Source organism: Nerophis lumbriciformis, linkage group LG20 (genome assembly GCF_033978685.3).
Source record: "Nerophis lumbriciformis linkage group LG20, RoL_Nlum_v2.1, whole genome shotgun sequence".
NCBI classification, from domain to species: Eukaryota; Metazoa; Chordata; class Actinopteri; order Syngnathiformes; family Syngnathidae; genus Nerophis; species Nerophis lumbriciformis.
In genome coordinates this window covers 21924113-21945750 of record NC_084567.2, presented here as the reverse complement: position 1 = coordinate 21945750, position 21638 = coordinate 21924113, and the positions used below count along the sequence as shown (strand labels likewise).

Genomic DNA, 21638 nt, shown 5'->3' with positions numbered 1-21638 from the left:
TTCGTAGCAACAGCTGCCCTGGGGTAGACTGACGGAAGCGTGGCTGCCAGTTTGTGCCTACGGCCCCTCCGACTAGCACCATCATTCATTCACCAGTGTGAGCGGCACTGGGGGCAAGGGTGAAGTGTCCTGCCCAAGGACACAACAGCAGCGATTTGGATGGAAAGAGGCGGGGAGCGAACCTGCACTCTGACCATATCAGCAGATACTGGAAATACACAAAAATGGAAAAGAGATGTGCTGTTTATTATTCACAGTATTTATGTAAGACAATTTTTTTTTTGCATTATAATCGTAATTAAAATAAAAAAAGTCAGGTAACAATAATTAGGTCAATGAGGGTTCCTCTATTCTGCCCCAAAAGACCTCTAAATAACCATTCACAAACCACCAACAATACTCCATTTATGTCTCGTAAAGTATTTGCGACAGTGTTATTAGAAGTGGTAATGCTAAGGACCTATTTTTAGTGGCGCATTGATAATTCATAACTAGCTTACAGCAGAGGTGTGGACTCGAGTCACATGACTTGGACTCGAGTCAGACTCGAGTCATGAATTTGATGACTTTAGACTCGACTTGACAAAATGTAAAGACACTTGCAACTCGACTTAGACTTTAACATCAATGACTTGTGACTTCACTTGGACTTGAGCCTTTTGACTTGACATGACTTGCCACTTTCCCCAAAATCCAAAGCTTAAAAAGTTATTTGGGAGCGCTCCTTATCTTCCATTTTCTTCGTCTGTGTCGATCAGCGTGTTGTTCCTGTCAGCTGGTGTGCTCTCAGTACAATAGCCAATCAAATTAGATCTACGTTGTTTTCATCACACAGCATTCATCCAATCAAATTGCAGGACAACCAATGAACAAGAGTTGTCAAACAACGTGCCAGTGAGAAACAATTATGCCAAAGTTGGTTTCGTTCCGGTATAATAACTACGACTTGGTCAACAAAAAACGAATTGCCGTATGCAAATCACGCAGTTTGAATATTACAGACGGAGACGCAACAACTTACAACTTCGTTCGACATTTGAAGTTGCACAAAGAAGGGTAAGTTTGAATGTAAGATAACGTTTATTGGCTAAGTAACGTGAATTTTATTTGCTGTGTAGTTAAATCAGTGAGGCTGCAAACTCACTGCTAACGTTATAACCATAGACATCTTATAAGTAGACGCAGCATCGAGCGCTACTGCCGACTGGCGCAGACAAGACGCGTGGCCGCCATCTTGGAGTGGTGAACCGCTCCACTCAGTGCAATTCATTTGGCAGGAGCAATAAACTGTCAGCGCATTTAATTCATCTTACCTCACTGAATGCCACTGATTTTCACCCCCTTTTTTGTCATACGTGTAGCTATGATAAAAGACACATGTTTTGGCGTGTTTTATTATTCATAGTTTGCTTAACAGTAATATAATATTCTTATACGCTATAAGTGACCAGACGTCCGAGATCAAAACTGGGAATATAATCCCAGAGAAGGGGAAAAAAACGGTCAGCTATTTTTAAATTGAAGAAACAATATGATTATGTTATATATACATGTGTATATCCTACATAAACAATGTATGAATACATTAGATTTCTATATATCTTAGGGACCTATAGACTGTATCTCTGTTGCTTCAGCAGCAGAGAGTTTATTCTGTCTTGACACTTTGTATTGATATTTTCTATTACATTCTTCCCTTAAATGATAATGTTTGCAGTGATTGTTTTATATGTCTTTTTTATGTAAGTCGCTTTGGATAAAAGCGTCTGCCAAATACTTAAACATATATAAACACCTGAAAGTCTTTATATCAGCTTAAACCACCAATCTGTTTCACTGGATTCAGAATAAAACCAAATTCTGTTTTACCCAACAATGTTAGTATTTGAATATTGTTACTTGAAGACTTATTCCTGGTTACAATTATACTGTTAAAGTATTGTCTTATACTTTGCCTAAAATGAGAATGCATCATAATCAGTGGCGGCTGGTGAATTTTGTTTTAGGTGGTGCTGAAAGTTTGTAAACCAAACCCCTGTAGGGGCGTCATCCTCTCCCAGAAGATTTCTTTGTGATTTCCACATACAAATATTGAAGATCTTTGCTCCTTCTCAACTCTGTGGTAATATTATTTTCATAAAATACAACCAATAGTACGTTAATGTTAAATCTTACTTGTGAAAAGTAATCCCCCGATTCTTATTTTCAACAGTCCGCTCATTTGAGCAGGAAAACGCTGAACACTAGCCCGGCATCTTTGTTTTCTACCTGTCAACTGTCAGTTTAGGCTGCTCGCCGGCTCCTCATCACCACTTCAAGATGGCGGCCAAATTGCTCACGTCACAGCAACCAATGCTGCGTCTACTTATAAGATGTCTATAGTTATAACGTCATTGCAAACACGGCAATCTGTTGCGTCCACTGCAGTTCGCTACTTTATTCATACTTTTTGTCAAGTGATTTTTTTTTAAGCAGGGTTGCATGAGGTACCTACACATAACGTTACGTTAGTCAATGTATCACACACAGTAAGTAACGTAACGTTAGACGGCGGTCAGCAGCACCGCCTATTTTAGCCACCTACAAAAAGACAAACATAGTCAAATAAAGGTCAGTTAAAATGTATACTATATTAAGAATATGTGTACATATTGCATAGGGTACGGACATCTAAAAAGTACAACTCTGTTCTTTGTTATGTTCATATATTTGTTATGTTTTTCATGTGTACGCACACATCAACACACATACAGTATGAGATGAGATCAATGAGATAATAAATAATGATAAATGGGTTGTACTTGTATAGCGCTTTTCTACCTTCAAGGTACTCAAAGCGCTTTGACACTACTTCCACATTTTACCCATTCACACACACATTCACACACTGATGGAGGGAGCTGCCATGCAAGGCGCTAACCAGCACCCATCAGGAGCAAGGGTGAAGTGTCTTGCTCAGGACACAACGGACATGACGAGGTTGGTACTAGGTGGGGATTGAACCAGGGACCCTCGGGTCGCGCACGGCCATTCTTCCACTGCGCCACGCCGTCCCGATAAGGTAAGAACAGGATAGAAACTGCTGTGGAACTAGTTACAATGCAATATGCCATTGAAATACAATGTTAACACTTTTGTGCAAATAAGTACAGTTGCACTTGTTTTTTCAAATGTGTTTATTCTGTAAAGGAATGAGTTACATGTTTAAAATGACTGGTTAATAGTGCTATTTTGAAGTGCAATGTCACCACTATCTTTTTCCCTGCAATTTCAAATCCACTTGTTTTAATAAATAAATACAGCGTTTTAAAAGCATACACAATCTGTGTAAATACATTAGTCTGTGGTTAAAACGACTTGAAAGGACACGAAACTCAAAATGCAGGACTTGGGACTTGATTTGAGATATTCCAGTCTTGACTTTGGACTTGACTCGGACTTGCCTGTATTGACTCGGGACTTGACTCGTGACTTGAGGGCAAAGACTTGAGACTTACTTGTGACTTGCAAAGCAATGACTTGGTCCCACCTCTGGCTTACAGTATGCTGCTGTATTGACTGCTACTGGTGGTGCATCGCTTAAGTTCAAAAACTTGCTGGTAGACGGCTGCGTTGACCCTGGATCTCAGGAAACAGAGTGGACCGACACCAGCTGGACTGCTGCTGAGTGGTCCAAAGTCATGTTTTCTGACGAAAGCAAATTTTGCATTTCCTTTGGAAATCGAGGTCCCAGAGTCTGGAGGAAGACAGGAGAGGCACAGGATCCACGTTGCCTGAAGTCTAGTGTAAAGTTTCCACCATCAGTGATGGTTTGGGGTGCCATGTCATCTGCTGGTGTCGGTCCACTCTGTTTCCTGAGATCCAGGGTCAACGCAGCCGTCTACCAGCAAGTTTTAGAGCACTTCATGCTTCCTGCTGCTGACCTGCTCTATGGAGATGGAGATTTCAAGTTCCAACAGGACTTGGCGCCTGCACACAGCGCAAAATCTACCCGTGCCTGGTTTACGGACCATGGTATTTCTGTTCTAAATTGGCCCGCCAACTCCCCTGACCTTAGCCCCATAGAAAATCTGTGGGGTATTGTGAAAAGGAAGATGCAGAATGCCAGACCCAAAAACGCAGAAGAGTTGAAGGCCACTATCAGAGCAACCTGGGCTCTCATAACACCTGAGCAGTGCCAGAAACTCATCGACTCCATGCCACGCCGCATTAACGTAGTAATTGAGGCAAAAGGAGCTCCAACCAAGTATTGAGTATTGTACATGCTCATATTTTTCATTTTCATACTTTTCAGTTGGCCAACATTTCTAAAAATCCCTTTTTTGTATTAGCCTTACACAATATTCTAATTTTGTGACACACGGAATTTTGGATTTTCATTTGTTGCCACTTCAAATCATCAAAATTAAATGAAATAAACATTTGAATGCATCAGTCTGTGTGCAATGAATAAATATAATGTACAAGTTACACCTTTTGAATGCAATTACTGAAATAAATCAAGTTTTTCAAAATATTCTAATTTACTGGCTTTTACCTATATATGATAATTGCTTCAATATAGAGGCAACTTGTTTTTCCATTGTACTGGTACTTTATAAAGGTGCATTTTGCATCAGCTATGTGGTCGCCTTTTCCCACTTCAAACTGCAAATGATCAGTTCTCAATTTGGTAGGTGAAAATTGTACACTACTGCACAAGAATCACAATACTAAAAACATTTGTAATTTACTCAAAACCAAAGCTGAGCCTCATTATAAACAAAAAGGTTCTTTGCTTGGTCACTGCATTTGATTAAATGATACATGGGCTAATCTAAGTCTATGAGCAGGAACTGATGAAGCCTATACGGATGAGCGACGAACGTCTTCTAAGACAAACCAAACAGTCCAGTTGTAATCGATTGAATGCCATGAGATGACAATGACCTGGTCCTGATAAGCACTCCACACAAGTCAATAACATCAACAAAGCCCACCTTCGTGCATGTACGCAAAGCATTAAACGTTTGGTTGTCAAAATGAGATAAAGGGGTGGCATAAAACACGTCTTTCTGTGGCAGCATCAGAGAAAGTTATATATATAAACCAGGGGTGTCCACACTTTTTCAGCAGGCGTGAGACTTATCAAATGACCAAGTTGAGGTACATATACAGTACAGGCCAAAAGTTTGGACACACTTTCTCCTCATGCAATATGTTTTCTTAATTTTCATGATTATTTACATTGTAGATTGTCACTGAAGGCATCAAAACTATGAATGAACATGTGGAGTTATATACTTAACAAAAAAAGGGGAAATAACTGAAAACATGTTTTATATTCTAGTTTCTAGATTTCTAGATTAGTTTCTTCAAAATAGCCACACTTTGCTCTGATTACTGCTTTGCCCACTCTTGGCGTGTGTGCTTGTTTGGAGTGTAACCCTCACCTGAGCAGAAGAATGCTGCCCTCTTTAGCAAACAATGTAGAGTGAAAGCAGCAACATGGAAATATGTCAAAATAAAGTGTACATTTAGCCAGTGCTGATGTACCTGTGTGGAGGTTTGTACTGTTTTATACTCCTGACTACTGACTGGCCCTTATTTTGTGTTTTCTATTAAGGAAATGTCCATGTAACTTTGTAGAGGCACTCAATGTGTGTAAAGAGGAATTATTTTTTTTGAGCTGAAGTCATTAATTGTTTTTTATGTTTTTGTACTACACTGAAAATGTTTTGTATTCTTATGGGGATGTAACTGATTTGTGTGATTTCATAACTACTGCCTCTTCTTGTTAGAGTGTACATCGCTGATTGCACTAACACTATTTTTGTCCCTTTTTTTCAGCCGTAGTGGCGATCTGCTTTCTACTACTGGACTCTTCTAAAACTACTACTACTATTACTTCTACTACTACACTTACTATTATTACTACCCTACTATTCTAATGGATTTTCTATTCGAGATGAAGATCCCAGATAATATTTACTGAATAGATAAATCCACAACAGAATATTAATATACCTTTTAAAATATGGCCTTCACTTTGGAATGACTTTGCTGACGTTGCCTTTTTTCTCCAGGTGAAGCTAAAGTACAAGTACAAGGTGCGGATTTTCCTGGAGGAGAGCATGTCTTTTGGTGTTTTAGGAGAGCACGGCCGAGGTGTCACAGAGCACTTTGGAGTAAATGTGAGTATTTTCAATATAAGTTAACTAGTGACTCGTTGCTACTCACTGTCTCTGAACAAATAAACTGTTAGGTTAGCTTCAATGTCCATCCATCCATCCATCTTTTTTCTACCGCTTGTCCCTGTTCGGGGTCGTGGGGGGTGCTGGAGCCTATCTCAGCTGCATTCGGGCGGAAGGCGGAGTACACCCTGGACAAGTCGCCACCTCATCGCAGGGCCAACACAGATAGACAGACAACATTCACACACTAGGGCCAATTTAGTGTAGCCAATCAACTTATCCCCAGGTGCATGTCTTTGGAGGTGGGAGGAAGCCGGACTACCCGGAGGGAACCCACGCAGTCACGGGGAGACAGAAAGACCCCGAGCCCGGGGATCGAACCCAGGACCTTCGTATTGTGAGGCAAATGCACTAACCCCTGTTCCAAAGTAGCAAAACAACACAAGAAGTGCTTAGTACACTTTACTGAAGAGTAGCTAATATCCATGTATTGCAGGGCTGAATTTATCCTACGTTATGAGATTTTTAAAATAATGTATCCAGCAGAGGCTGAAATTATCATATAAAAATGATAAGTATCATATGAACAGTGTTGGGCAGTAGCAGCATTACAACTAGTTCAAGCTACTAATTTAATATCTAAGTTTCTCAGTAGCCTGGTCGTAGCATCGTTATTTTCGACATCAAATAGCTTTTCAGTGTTGAAACTTATTTCGTGACCAAGTAGCGTGGGAGCATCCACAAAAGCTACATTTTCCCTGGTATTTTTTTAAATCTTAAAGGTTAATTGCACTTTTTTGGAATTTTAAGTTCACAGTCTTTATGAGAGACAAGAACACATGTTTTTTGTTTTTTTTGCATTCCAGTTTGTAATAATCTGCTTGTTCTAGGTGGGTAGCAATGCTGCTAATGGCAGCAATCCATGCTGCCTCTAAATCACTATAAAAATGCATCCAATAACAACCACCACTTTTTATTTACGTTCCATAATCTGTATAATAACCAAGCTGTAGCAACATTGTTATTTTGATAAATAAAAACCTGGCTAGCAAATTAAGTCAAATTGTTAGCATGATGGTGATTGATTTATGTCACTTGTTTTAGCTGTGGAAAAAAAAATGGGAGCTGAGCTTATTCAAGTATGATTATTATAGGAAATGATGATACTAACAATCACTCCACCACCTCTTTTGTGAGCGAAAAGATTTTGCAAGTGCAAAACCTTTTTGCTTGCATTGCGAGCAAAAAGTTGTCCATGTTGTTTATGCATTACAGTACTTTGATGTGCTTTTTGTGTAGATCGAAGACATTGACCTGATTAGTGCTAACATGGAGAATGCTGTGGCTTCCATTGGAGGCTTCTGCTGCGGACGTTCTTTCGTCATTGACCACCAGGTAAATGCAATGGAAAACATGCAACATGCCTATCGACAATATTTTTGTAAAGGGCCTGTTATCATCATCAAAATAACAATCAGGTGTGCTTAGTCTTTCCTTGTAACTCCATATTAGTCCTGGGACCCAATACAACATTTTAAATGAAATGAAAGTCACAATATCAATCAAGCTTTATAGCAGATTCCAACGTCCAAGTAGACATACAATCACATACAGTACAAACATACAGTATAAAATGCATTGTCAAATAATATTAAAACAGTGCTTGTGCATATTCAGTAAAAGGCATCTAATAAATAAATAAAAGCAGCAATAAATAAAAAAATATATATACTGAATGTATATATACTTAAAAAATGTGTCTACACATTCTATAAAAGGCACATATACCAGTGTTTCCATATATACGATTGGTACCTAACAGAACTACACCTAGGATTGGTTATCTGTATAATACGATCATTCTCGGACCCCTGCAGTCTACATATAAACTTAAACATCAGTTTTCTCAGGGTGGCGTGGAAGATGTTTATCCCTAAATCACAAAAAAGCCTGCTGGCACTACTACCTCTAGGCTTTCCGAGCAGGATTCTGAGAGTCATTATATGCAACCTGGAGTTTGCGCAAGCTCTCTTTTTTTAACCTCACCCAGATGGGTGTTGTGTACATAGGGGTGCAAAAAGCTCTACACAAGTGCACCTTCGCTTCTTCAGAACAGTAGTGAAACTTTCTCATCAGCATATTGGCTTGGACATACAGCATTCTTCTCTATCTAAGCAAGTCAGCATCATCCTCCATCTTGTCATTGATGATGTGGCCTCAGTATTTGACATTGTTGCACACAGACAGGGTTTGACCAGATAAGTAGAAACCTGGGAAAATACGATGTTGATCCTCCTTGGTCCTACATATCATTACCATATTCTTTGTGGCATTATACTTGATGTCAAACTTGACTCCATAATCTGAGCATATATTAAGAAGCTGTTGGAACCCTGCACTACTGGGAGATATAATGACCAAATCATCAGCGTACATAAAGTGATTGATTAAGGTGTTCCCAATGATGCACCCTGTTCTGCAATCACTCAACTGCCTTGACAGATCATCCATATACAGGCTAAATAGACCTGGTGATAGAAGCCCACCCTGCCGTACCCCATTGCCAACTCTAAAGGGAGAGGATAAATTACTCCCCCATTTTACCTGCATCGTCTGCCTGTCGTACCAATTTGCCAGAATACGTATGATCTTACCCGGAACACCCCTATGCTTCAGCTTAGGTGAAGAGTTTGTGGTGGTTGACTCTGTCAAATGTCTTAGATGCATCAATAAAACCTACCAACATTGTAGAGCCATGTGCACTGTATTTTTATGCTGTTTATATTAAAGCATAAATACACAAGTCTGTGCTATGCTTGCTCTTAAAGCCAAATTGGTTGTCTGTGGTGCAAATAAGATCTCCAACTCTGTATATTGTCACACTTTCCAGCACTTTAGATAGTGTGCTGGCTAGGGCGATAGGTCGATAATTGTCCATACTCTATACCAGGGCTGGGCAATTAATTTTTATCGGGGGCCGCATGAGCAACCCGAGCACTGCTGGAGGGCCACACCGACAATATATTTTAATTAAATTTTGCTCAAATTATTTTTGATGTACTGTAAGATATATAATAATGATAATACTTTCATTTAACCTAACTTATCTTTATACAAAAGCAGATGGCTTGTGATGGTTTTATTTTTAACACCTTCTTACATAACACTTCCTGATGTATAATACAATGCAAACATTTAAATTTCTGTCACTTTATCCTGCATCCTCTTTGTTGTGAACGTAGAACGCCTGTAAGGTGATTGGCGAAGAAGGAGGAAGCGTTGCTGTTGCGGAAATGAGGAGTGAGGATAGACGTGCGTGTGGAAAGAACGAGATAAGTTGAGCTGTGTTAGTATAGGTTGCTCAATAAAAGTTTAAAAGGAACGTCAGACTTGGTGTGCACTTCTTCTGGACGCTACAATTGGTGTCAGAAGTGGGATGAAATGCCTCCCAGTTCGCCTTGGCATCAAACCTGGGAGTCTTCACTGAGGGCGGAATTCCCCCATGCCAAGCAGCGCGCGCTGCACCTGTCGACGCTGCCTCTCTCCTTCCACCCTCTCTCTCTCTCTCTTTGCGGCGAGCTCCTCACGTCCGGGATTCACACAGACATCTGCACCTTAAGTCCCCACTCAGTTTCCTCCCCTCCATTCAATCTTGACAAAGTCGCCAGGAAACATCGTGGCACGTACCTCCCGATGATGCAGCAGGCTGAGCACACAAGCAGCGCAGTATGCTCACACAAGCAGCGGCAGTATTCGCAAAGTTTTACTTCTGACACCAATTGTAGCATCCAGAAGAAGTGCACACCAAGTCTGACGCTCTTTTTAAACTTTTATTGAGCAACCTATACTAACACAGCTCAACTTATCTCGTTCCTTCCACACGCACGTCTATCCTCACTCCTCATTTCCGCAACTCAAGAACACAACATCAACTTCAGCAGGTCGTTACACTATATTCTTTAAACACAGCAACATGTGTACCACAAATTAAGCACACGGCTTTACCTTTCATTTCTGTAAAGAAATACTTGGCAGTCCATGTCTTGTTGAAAACACGCCATTCGTCATCGACTTTTCTTTTTTTAGCGTCTCGGGGATAACCGGGCATCACTTGTCGCTGTGCACCTTCACTCACAGGTTACACACGGACATACGCCCATAAATAACAATTTTCAAAATAAAAGCAGCACAATTGTATTGCACGCACGACATAGATGTTTTTTTAAATGTATTTTGTAATTTGTGATTGCAGCTGTTCACATTCACTCACAATCACAATCACGCACGCGCATACGTCCACACGGAAGTAATACAAATAACGCTTTTCAAAACAAAAGCAGCACCGTTGTATTGCACACTTGACATAGATACTTTTTTAAATTTATTTTGTAATTAATGATTGGCCTCACGCGGGCCGGACAGGGACGTACAAAGTGCCGGATGTGGCCCGCGGGCCGCAGAATGCCCAGGTCTGCTCTATGCCCTACCAGCCTTGTCTTTAATGACAGGTACTAAAATAACTGGCAGGATGCCATGTATTACCAACCCTGTAAAACAGATGGCGAGCAACACAGCTACCCTAGGGCTTGCTAGCTTCAGGTGCTCAGCAATAATATTATCCATGCCACATGCTTTGTAATCAGCTAGTGGCCTGACGACTTGGAAAATGTCATTGAGGCTGATGTGTACAACTTCCTCCTCTATGTTGCCTGTACAATATAGCTCACTTCTGACACAGTTGAATAGAGCAGCATAGTGCTAGCTCCATAGTTCAGTTACATTTCCTCCACCAGATACACCCTCAATTTTACATGGCAATGCTGCTTTAACCCTATTCATATTTTTAACTTCCTTCCGGAAGCCAGTGACATTGTTGTCAAGCAGTTTCCACGCCATAGAGTCAGCTCTCAGGGCTTGCTCATGCTTGCCAACAAAGCGCACTGTATATTTGTATCGTGTATCGGTTAGCATTTTATGCTCAAGAACAGGTCCCTGTCTAGGTCTATCAGCAATAACCCAGGCTTTATGGGCCGCCTTAGACTCTGCATGTGGGCCAGCTACATACCCGTTCCACTCAGGCTTGGTGTTTTTAGCTTTACTAAAATGAGTGAGTAGAGGTCTGCTGGCCTCTAGTAAAGCATACACAATACAATTGTACATTTCACAGAGGTCATCACAGTGAGAGGTGACATTTCAGTTGACATTGAAACATAGAATGGCATGCATAGGTAAATGTATTTTGCTCAAGAGTTCATCTGATCTCCCACAATACAATAACACATCCTCTGAAGAGAGTTTAGAACAGTTTATCTTGGCCTCACTTGCGCTATTGTCCTCCCTCATTATCTCAGGGAGACTGCCAGTGTCAAGTGTGATCTCAACAGGGAAATGATCAGATGTGGTAGCCTCATACAGTACTTTCATAGACCCAAGTGTTGCATGAGCATCTGCAGTACAAATCAGATGATCAAGCCAGCTAGTTCTGTGGGCTTCACTGTAATAAGTGAAGCTGTCCGCAGGTAGAAACACCTGGCCAGATAGTACCAGATAATTGTCTTCACACATCTTGATCATGTGCTTGGCAAAGGAGGAAGCGTTATCAGGAATATCAGCATTCATGTCTCCCATAAATAATCGTGCAACAATTATCATTAATAAAATAATTAATAAATGCCAGCCTATTCACATATTCATCATCATTCTAGACTCATATGATGTGTAGATGTTCAGAATAATAAACTATGTGTTAATCATCCTGACCTGAACACCAATGCACCTGTCAGTTTCCAGTCTTGCCACATTAATCACTGAGTCAAACCTTTTATGCCACAAGATAGCCACGCCCCCAGGAATTCTCCCGCTGATGATGACCTTAAAGAGATCTGCAATTGACTCTCCTGCACCGTGAAAGTCCTTATGAACAGAGTTCAACCCCCCTAAATCCTGTTTGGAGAGGAATGTCTTTTGTAGACATAGAATGTCACAATTTTGATTAAGTTTATCCACCGCAGTACGTCGAGCTCTGTCCCCTGCGCTGTTCCCTACGTGCAACCCGCGGCAGTTATATGAGACAACACGTATTAGAGTTTATGAGGATGCAGCCACAGCTTCGTTTCTTCCCCTCAGGAATATTTCCAGCAGAGGCTCTGCGCCCACAGGTTTCAAAATACCTCCTAACATACACTCCAGCTGGCCAGATTTGGGAACTGTACACGTCAGCCACTTCTTTACAGTCTGCGGGGACATGAAATGAGCTTGCGATTATATCTTCCTACATGTCACAGACTTGTTGGCAAACTTCTCAGATACAAACCCCGTTTCTACATGAGTTGGGAAATTGTGTTAGATGTAAATATAAAGGGAATACAATGATTTGCAAATCATTTTCAACCCATATTCAGTTGAATATGCTACAAAGACAACATATTTGATGTTCAAACTGATAAACATTTTTTTTTTGCAAATAATCATTAATTTTATAATTTGATGCCAGCAACACGTGACGAAGAAGTTGGGAAAGGTGGCAGTAAATACTGATAAAGTTGAGGAATGCTCATCAAACACTTATTTGGAACATCCCACAGGTGTGCAGCCTAATTGGGAACAGGTGGGTGCCATGATTGGGTATAAACACAGCTTCCCAAAAAATGCTCAGTCTTTCACAAGAAAGGATGGGGCGAGGTACACCCCTTTGTCCACAACTGCGTGAGCAAATAGTCAAACAGTTTAAGAACAACGTTTCTCAAAGTGCAATTGCAAGAAATTTAGGGATTTCAACATCTACGGTCCATAATATCATCAAAAGGTTCAGAGAATCTGGAGAAATCACTCCTTGTAAGCGGCATGGCCGGAAACCAACATTGAATGAGCGTGACCTTCGATCCCTCAGACGGCACTGTATCAAAAACCGACATCAATCTCTAAAGGATATCACCACATGGGCTCAGGAACACTTCAGAAAACCACTGTCACTAAATACAGTTCGTCGCTACATCTGTGAGTGCAAGTTAAAGCTCTACTATGCAAAGCGAAAGCCATTTATCAACAACATCCAGAAACGCCGCCGGCTTCTCTGGGCCCGAGATCATCTAAGATGGACTGATGCAAAGTGGAAAAGTGTTCTGTGGTCTGACAAGTCCACATTTCAAATTGTTTTTGGAAATATTCGACATCGTGTCATCCGGACCAAAGGGGAAGCGAACCATCCAGACTGTTATCGACGCAAAGTTCAAAAGCCAGCATCTGTGATGGTATGGGGGTGCATTAGTGCCCAAGGCATGGGTAACTTACACATCTGTGAAGGCACCATTAATGCTGAAAGGTACATACAGGTTTTGGAACAACATATGCTGCTATCTAAGCACCGTCTTTTTCATGGACGCCCCTGCTTATTTCGGCAAGACAATGCCAAGCCACATTCAGCACGTGTTACAACAGCGTGGCTTCGTGAAAAAGAGTACGGGTACTTTCCTGACCAACCTGCAGTCCAGACTTGTCTCCCATCGAAAATGTGTGGCACATTATGAAGCGTAAAATACGACAGCGGAGACCCCGGACTGTTGAACGACTGAAGCTCTACATAAAACAAGAATGGGAAAGAATTTCACTTTCAAAGCTTCAACAATTAGTTTTCTCAGTTCCCAATCGTTTATTGAGTGTTGTTAAAAGAAAAGGTGATGTAACACAGTGGTGAACATGCCCTTTCCCTGTCAGAACTTGGACTGTGGAGTTTTTGTTTTCCCGAGATGCAAGTGAACTTGGATCAGACATGGCTTGAAGGTGGGTACATGATTTATTTTAAACACTAACAAACTACAAAACAGAAGCAAACAAAAGGCGCGCACAATGGCGGAGGTAAAAAACATGGCGAATGAAAACAAAACTTGCTCTAAGGCAGAAACTGTGAACACGAAATAAAAACACTTACTGTGGCTTGATACGAGAGGATAGCAGGGTTAGAAAAGATATGACACCAGGACGAACAACAGAAAATGAAAAGCTTAAATAACACAGACATGATTAACAGGTGCGTGACTCAAAACAGGTGCGTGACATGACAGATGAAAACTAATGGGTTGCTATGGTGACAAACAAGAGTGCACAATGAGTCCAAACGTGGAACAGGTGAAACTAATGGGTAACCATGGAAACAAGACAAGAGCGTGAAAAGCCAGAAACTAAAGAGTCCAATAACTAAACAAAACATGACTAAAGCAAAACATGATTACACAGACATGACAGAGTCCCTCCCTTAAAGACAGATACCAGATGTCCATAAAAAAACAACAAAAAAAAAACAATGATCAATAGTCATGGGAGGGCGGGTGGGGGACATGGCGGTGGGTCGCCAGACCACGTGTCCCCGTATCTACCGGGGCAGAGTTAGGTGGCGGCAGCGAGTGGAACGCTGCTGCAGCAGGCGAGGCGGGCACCCAGGGAATGGCCACATTCGTGGCGGACTGGGAGGTGGGCGCACTTGGCGTGGCGGGCGACCAGGTAGCGGCCATATCCGTGGCCGACGAGGAGGCAGGCGCGTCGTCGTCCTGGCAGGCGTGGAAGCTGCAGATGAAGCAGGCAGCGAAGCTCGGCATGGTGCGTCAGGCGGCGAAGCTTGGCGTGGCGCTTCAGGCGGCGAAGCTCGGCGTGGCGCGTCAGGTGGCGAAGCTCGACGTGGCGGGTCTTGGTCTTGGTCTTGGCGTGGGTCTTGGTCTTGGTCTTGGCGTGGTGGGTCTTGGTCTTGGCGTGGTGGGTCTTGGTCTTGGCGTGGTGGGTCTTGGTCTTGGCTTGGCGGTGCTTGGTCTTGGCTTGGCGGTGCTTGGTCTTGGCTTGGCGGTGCTTGGCGGCGTGGAACTGGTACCGGAGCTTGGCGTGGTGCGGCTAGGCGTGGTGCGGGTACTGGAGCCTGCCGTGGAACTTGGCGTGGTGGAGCTTCTGCTAGCCTTGGTGCGGCAACAGGTGCTAGCCGTGGTGCTGCGACAGGTGCTAACCGTGGAGCAGCTACAGGTGCTAGCCTCGGAGCAGCTAGCCGTGGTGCTAGCCCTGGAGCAGCTACAGGTGCTAGTCTTGGAGCAGCTAGCCGTGGTGCTGCTACTGGTGCTAGCCTTGGTGCAGGTGGAGGTGGCCTAGCTGGGGGTTGCGGCTTGGCAGGCTGAAAGACCGGTGGTGGTGGACGAACCGGAGGTTGCGGCTTAGCAGGCCGAAAGAACGGTGGCGGCGGCCGTGCTGGCGGCTGTGACTTGGCCTGGTGATGCTGAACCACCCCACCTGAACAATTCCCAGCCCTAGCCCCCCCCCCCCTCAAGGGGCGGATACCACGCTCCCTGCGGTCTGGAACTCTCTTTATGGGTGGGTGGAGGGAGGTCAGGAGGGGGGCAGAAACTTCCCCTTTAAATTGTCCAAAAAGTCTATTTTGTACCTGGGATTTTGTGGGAGAAATTTTTTTTTTGTGTGACTTGGGCGTGACTTGAGTCCTGGGGGGCGGGGCATGAAATTTGGGTGGCTTGTCTTGACAGGATCTAATGTTCAAAATCATATTTTGGTAGTGTTGAATCATGGTCATGGGATTAGAGTTTTTTGCTGGAGGTGAGTGATCAAAAGAAAAAGAGTTGGAAAAAAAATCCTGGTCTGTGACGTCATTTTGGAGCTGCGGAGCTGGCAGCAGCCTGCTTCCGCCCGGAGTGGGAGGAGCCTGCGGGAGCGCTGCGTGCGGTCTGCTCGCCTTCCCTGACGTCCTCGGTCTGGAGCGGCGCTTCCGGGATTGCGGTGACGCAGCGCCGTCCTCGGGCCAAATGGAGCTAATTGGAATAAGCTTGCCATTTGGCCCCCACGTCAGGTCTCGCTTCGCCATGGCTCCTAGCGACTCCCAATTTCCTTCCTCGACCAAATTCCTTGCGGGAAAGCGATTTGCTGGTGTCATAATGTCAGAACTTGGACTGTGGAGTTTTTGTTTTCCCGAGATGCAAGTGAACTTGGATTGGACATGGCTTGAAGGTGGGTACATGATTTATTTTAAACACTAACAAACTACAAAACAGAAGCAAACAAAAGGCGCGCACAATGGCGGAGGTAAAAAACTTGGCGAATGAAAACAAAACTTGCTCTAAGGCAGAAACTGTGAACACGAAATAAAAACACTTTCTGTGGCTTGATACGAGAGGATAGCAGGGTTAGAAAAGATATGACACCAGGACGAACAACAGAAAATGAAAAGCTTAAATAACACAGACATGATTAACAGGTGCGTGACTCAAAACAGGTGCGTGACATGACAGGTGAAAACTAATGGGATGCTATGGTGACAAACAAGAGTGCACAATGAGTCCAAACGTGGAACAGGTGAAACTAATGGGTAACCATGGAAACAAGACAAGGGCGTGAAAAGCCAGAAACTAAAGAGTCCAATAACTAAACAAAACATGACTAAAACAAAACATGATTACACAGACATGACATTCCCAACTACTTTGGCACGTGTTGCAGCCATGAAATTCTAAGTTAATTATTATTTGCAAAAATAATATAAAGTTTATGAGTTTGAACATCAAATATATTGTCTTTGTAGTGCATTCAATTGAATATGGGTTGAAAAGGATTCGCAAATCATTGTATTCCGTTTATATTTACATCTAACACAATTTCCCAACTCATATGGAAACGGGGTTTGTAGATAAGTGCGCAAAGTTTCAGCATGCACATCCGGAGAGAATTTAGTGGCGAATATACTCACTAGCTTAGTCGTGATCACTGAAATGTGGATCTCTGTGCCGGTGCCGATAATTCTTGTAGGTCTTTTCCTCTGCTCGCATTTCCCCCGAGTGGGTACGGGTCGCGTCTTGGGTTTAATGTTAATGTTCGGCTTTTTACGTCCGTTGCTCACGACAACACTCCACGGGGGCGATTCACAGCCACAGTAGCCGCCCTCAGATTCTGGTTCACATCTGCCTGTGATTCAATGGTCCTCCGCAGCCCAGAAACTTCACTGCCCAGCTGCTCTATTCTTCTGAGCAGGGCCGAGGCGTCAATACTTCCAAAGCCAACAGGTGGGAGCTTTTCCAAACGGTGCGAGACAAATATAGGCATATCGTCCCCGAACTCATTAAACAAGCTAAAGCATGCCTTCACGTTTTTGACGTCCTTGTCTTTCCCCATGTGATTAATTTTTCGTTGTGTAGTCGTCGGACAGACTTTAAACAGGAAGCTCTTCGACTTCGTGATCCATTCCGATGGAAAGTTGTTAATAGCCAACAAAACGATTTCATTATGGTCAAGAGTCCTCATTTTGTCAGAAATTAAGTTCAAGAACTCATCCACTACAATTATTTTCCCACATTGATTTTTAAAATCTTCTGGATTAGCATTAGGGAGTGTTCTCTCCCGATACACTGCCACCTGCCATCTTTAATCTGTGTAATATTGTGGAGTATAATTCAACAATAACAATAATAATATAACAATAACAACAGTATTTGACAGTGTTTTTAATTTCAACAGATTGTTGCCTGAATCAGTGAATAGACACATGCACCGAAAGCTGCTGTATGTAAACCAAGAATATAACAATACCACCACAAAGGGTGGTCATGTTATCAATAGTGATTTAAGAGAACAGATTAATAAATACATCTCTATATTTGACACAATTGCAAGTTTAATTCTGTAACTGCCGTGTACGTCATTAAAATATTTGGTGTTCATGGCTGTCAATATCCAAATGTTGTGGTAATATTCATGTTGACGACCAGTGAGGGAAATTACAGTCGTGGTAAAAAAAGAACATAATGTCATGGCTGTCTGAGTTTCCAGTCATTTCTACAACTCTTATTTTTTGTGATAGAGTGATTGGAGCACATACTTGTTGCTCACAAAACACATTCATGAAGTTTGGTTCTATTGTGAATTTATTATGGGTCTACTGAAAATGTGACCAAATCTGCTGGGAAAGTATACATACATGTTAATATTTGGTTGCATGTCCCTTTTCACTGTAATAAGGCGCTTTTGGTAGCCATCCACACGCTTCTGGCAAGCTTCTGGGCGAGGTTGGGGGCAGCAGGGGTGTTTTTGTAGCCCGGAAGAGTCAGGGCTGCAAAGGATTCTGGGTATTTGTTCTGTTGTGTTTATGTTGTGTTTAGGTGCGGATGTTCTCCCGAAATGTGTTTGTCATTCTTGTTTGGTGTGGGTTCACATTGTGGCGCATATTTGTATCAGTGTTAAAAAAAATAAAAATAAAATATGAACCCCCTCAGTTTGACATGTATGGCTGTTCCTCAAATATGTCTTGCAATAACATGCGTGTGCCTGCAGGAGTAGTGATGGGATCGGCAGTTCTTTTGGCTGTACTGAATCACTAGAATCAGTTCCTTAAATTGAGTCGTTCAAAAAATTTGTTCACCGAATCCCCCCCCCCCTCAAAAAAAATAGGAGGGGGTGGGGGGCGTAGTACAGTACAGTGCAGATATTCGCCGGTAGAAGCAGCAAATAGGGTGAACGTGAGTCCCTACACAGTTCTGTGCATGCAGTACACCAGGCAGTGAGTGACTGACACAGCGCCACAGTCAGCACAGTTCAGTACGTGAACCTGAATCACTTCTGCAGCAGCAGTTCTGTGTGCAGGTCGGCGAATCATGAGTCAGTCAGTAACAGCTTCCCCAGCGGCAGATCTCGGTGTGTGTCAGTTCGCGAACGACACAAGCTCTCAGCACCCAATGAACGACGCACACAGTGACTGAACGAGAGCCTCAATGTGACGTCCTCCTCCGCGACACAGTCAGTTCTCTGTGTCAGTAGGTTCGCGAGTCCTGATTCTGTCATTCACTGTGTGATTCATGTCGTTAATCCGCGGTGAACGAATCGTTCGCTCAGTCCCTCCCCCCGCCCCCATGATGAGTAGCTGACTGCGTCGTTCGCCGACGTCGAGGGTTCAGTGAGTCACAGAATGCGCCAGTTCCACTCATACCGGCATGGTCGCGGCGGAGCTCAACTGAACTGAGAAAGGAACGAATCAGTTCATGAAGTGATTCGGTTCAGTACGTTCACTCAAAAGATTCGTTCATTCGAACGAATCGTTCGCGAACGACACAACAATATGCAGGAGCCTCATGTAACATGTGTCCGGGCCGGCACGCTGTTAGTGTGGAGAAAAAGATGATGCGGTGACAGTTTCTAGAGGACACTAAAGGCAGTGCCATCATGGCACGCCCTTGATAATGTCGAGAGCCTTATACCACACCGTGATTGGTGGATACCTTCAGCTGTGCACACAACGCTGTCAAGCGCCATTCATTTAAATCTCGCAGGTTGCACTAACATTAAACTTTCATATTAAGGTGGGGGCCGCAAAATAACGTTTCGCGGGCCGCAATTGGCCCGCAGGCCGCATGTTTGAGACCCCTGCTATACCACGTTTGACGTGTGTTTTGGGTCATTGTCCTGTAGGAACACCCAACTGCGCCCAAGACCCAACCTCCGGGCTGATGATTTTATGTTGTCCTGAAGAATTAGGAGGTAATCCTCCTTTTTCATTGTCCCATTTACTCTCTGTAAAGCGCCAGTTCCATTGGCAGCAAAACAGGCCCAGAGCAAAATACTACCACCACAATGTTAGATCCACTATGCACTGGACTTTCACAATATTATGTCAGACCCACTCGACATCCATTGCATCCGGTCTCCCCTAGAGGTGGGGGGTGGGGTCACCCACAAATGCGGTCCTCTCCAAGGTTTCTCATAGTCATTCACATCGACGTCCCACTGTGTTGTGTTTTTCCTTGCCCTTATGTTGGCTCTGTACCGCGGATGTCGTTGTGGTTTGTGTAGCCCTTTGAGACACTTGTGATTTAGGGCTATATAAATAAACATTGATTGATTGATTGAATGCTTGACGGTAGGCATAGTGTTCCTGGGATTAAAGACCTCACCTTTTCTCCTTCAAACATATTGCTGGGTATTGTGGCCAAACGGCTCAATTTTTGTTTCATCTGACCACAGAACTTTCATCCAGAAGGTTTTATCTTTGTCCATGTGATGTCAGATGAAACAAAATTTGAGCTGTTTGGCCACAATACCCAGCAATATGTTTGGAGGAGAAAAGGTGAGGCCTTTAATCCCAGGAACACCATGCCTACCCAGGAACGCCACGCCTACCGTCAAGCATTGTGGTGGCAGTATTATGCTCTGGGCTTGTTTTGCTGGTTTGTGTGGGATACTTCTCTTGTTGCCTTATTTGTATTTTGACTTCATTAAATGGATTTATATTATTATTTGGTGCAGCCGACCCGGAGCAATATTTTTGGTTAGTTAAGGTTTAATTATACATGTTAAGATGTCCCCTCAATTATTGTGTTTGGCCTAATTGTCTTTTATTTCCTTAACGCCTGTTTTTATTATTGAAGGCTGACACGCACAGCTGAAATGCGTCGGTGGTTGATTGTGCCAATTTGTGTGTGCTAATAAAAACAGGTGCGCTGACAGCCCTATGTGCTGTGTGGTGTGACCGCATAAACTAAGTTCTTGTCTCTCGTGCGTTTTTGATGATTAGTATCCGGTGCCGTTTAAATGGTGGTTTCTCCACGCAAATCCGCTGAGCTGTTTTCAACCAGCCAATAATACATAAACAATATAAAAAGACAAAACACTTAATAATGATGACAGCAGTTTTAAATTTTAAGAATGTGATGCAGTTCATTGCATTCTTTGCATGCAAAATAGTAATCAATGTTCATTTTGCCATCATAACATGTTTGAGATGAAAACACACATATATACAGGTAAAAGCCAGTAAATTAGAATATTTTGAAAAACTTGATTTATTTCAGTAATTGCATTCAAAATGTGTAACTTGTACATTATATTTATTCATTGCACACAGACTGATGCATTCAAATGTTTATTTCATTTAATTTTGATGATTTGAAGTTGCAACAAATGAAAATCCAAAATTCCGTGTGTCACAAAATTAGAATATTACTTAAGGCTAATACAAAAAAGGGATTTTTAGAAATGTTGGCCAACTGAAAAGTATGAAAATGAAAAATATGAGCATGTACAATACTCAATACTTGGTTGGAGCTCCTTTTGCCTCAATTACTGCGTTAATGCGGCGTGGCATGGAGTCGATGAGTTTCTGGCACTGCTCAGGTGTTATGAGAGCCCAGGTTGCTCTGATAGTGGCCTTCAACTCTTCTGCGTTTTTGGGTCTGGCATTCTGCATCTTCCTTTTCACAATACCCCACAGATTTTCTATGGGGCTAAGGTCAGGGGAGTTGGCGGGCCAATTTAGAACAGAAATACCATGGTCCGTAAACCAGGCACGGGTAGATTTTGCGCTGTGTGCAGGCGCCAAGTCCTGTTGGAACTTGAAATCTCCATCTCCATAGAGCAGGTCAGCAGCAGGAAGCATGAAGTGCTCTAAAACTTGCTGGTAGACGGCTGCGTTGACCCTGGATCTCAGGAAACAGAGTGGACCGA

General features: G+C 42.9%; 1 protein-coding gene across 1 annotated transcript in view; it reads left to right on the top strand.

Annotated features, from left to right (window-relative positions):
- Positions 1–21638, top strand: part of sptlc1 (serine palmitoyltransferase, long chain base subunit 1) — an 89844-nt gene that overhangs the window by 28797 nt on the left and 39409 nt on the right. The window contains exons 9-10 of the mRNA XM_061980581.1: positions 6066–6173; positions 7473–7568. Coding sequence (XP_061836565.1) covers positions 6066–6173; positions 7473–7568 — 204 coding nt within the window. The remainder of the gene's footprint in view (positions 1–6065; positions 6174–7472; positions 7569–21638) is intronic.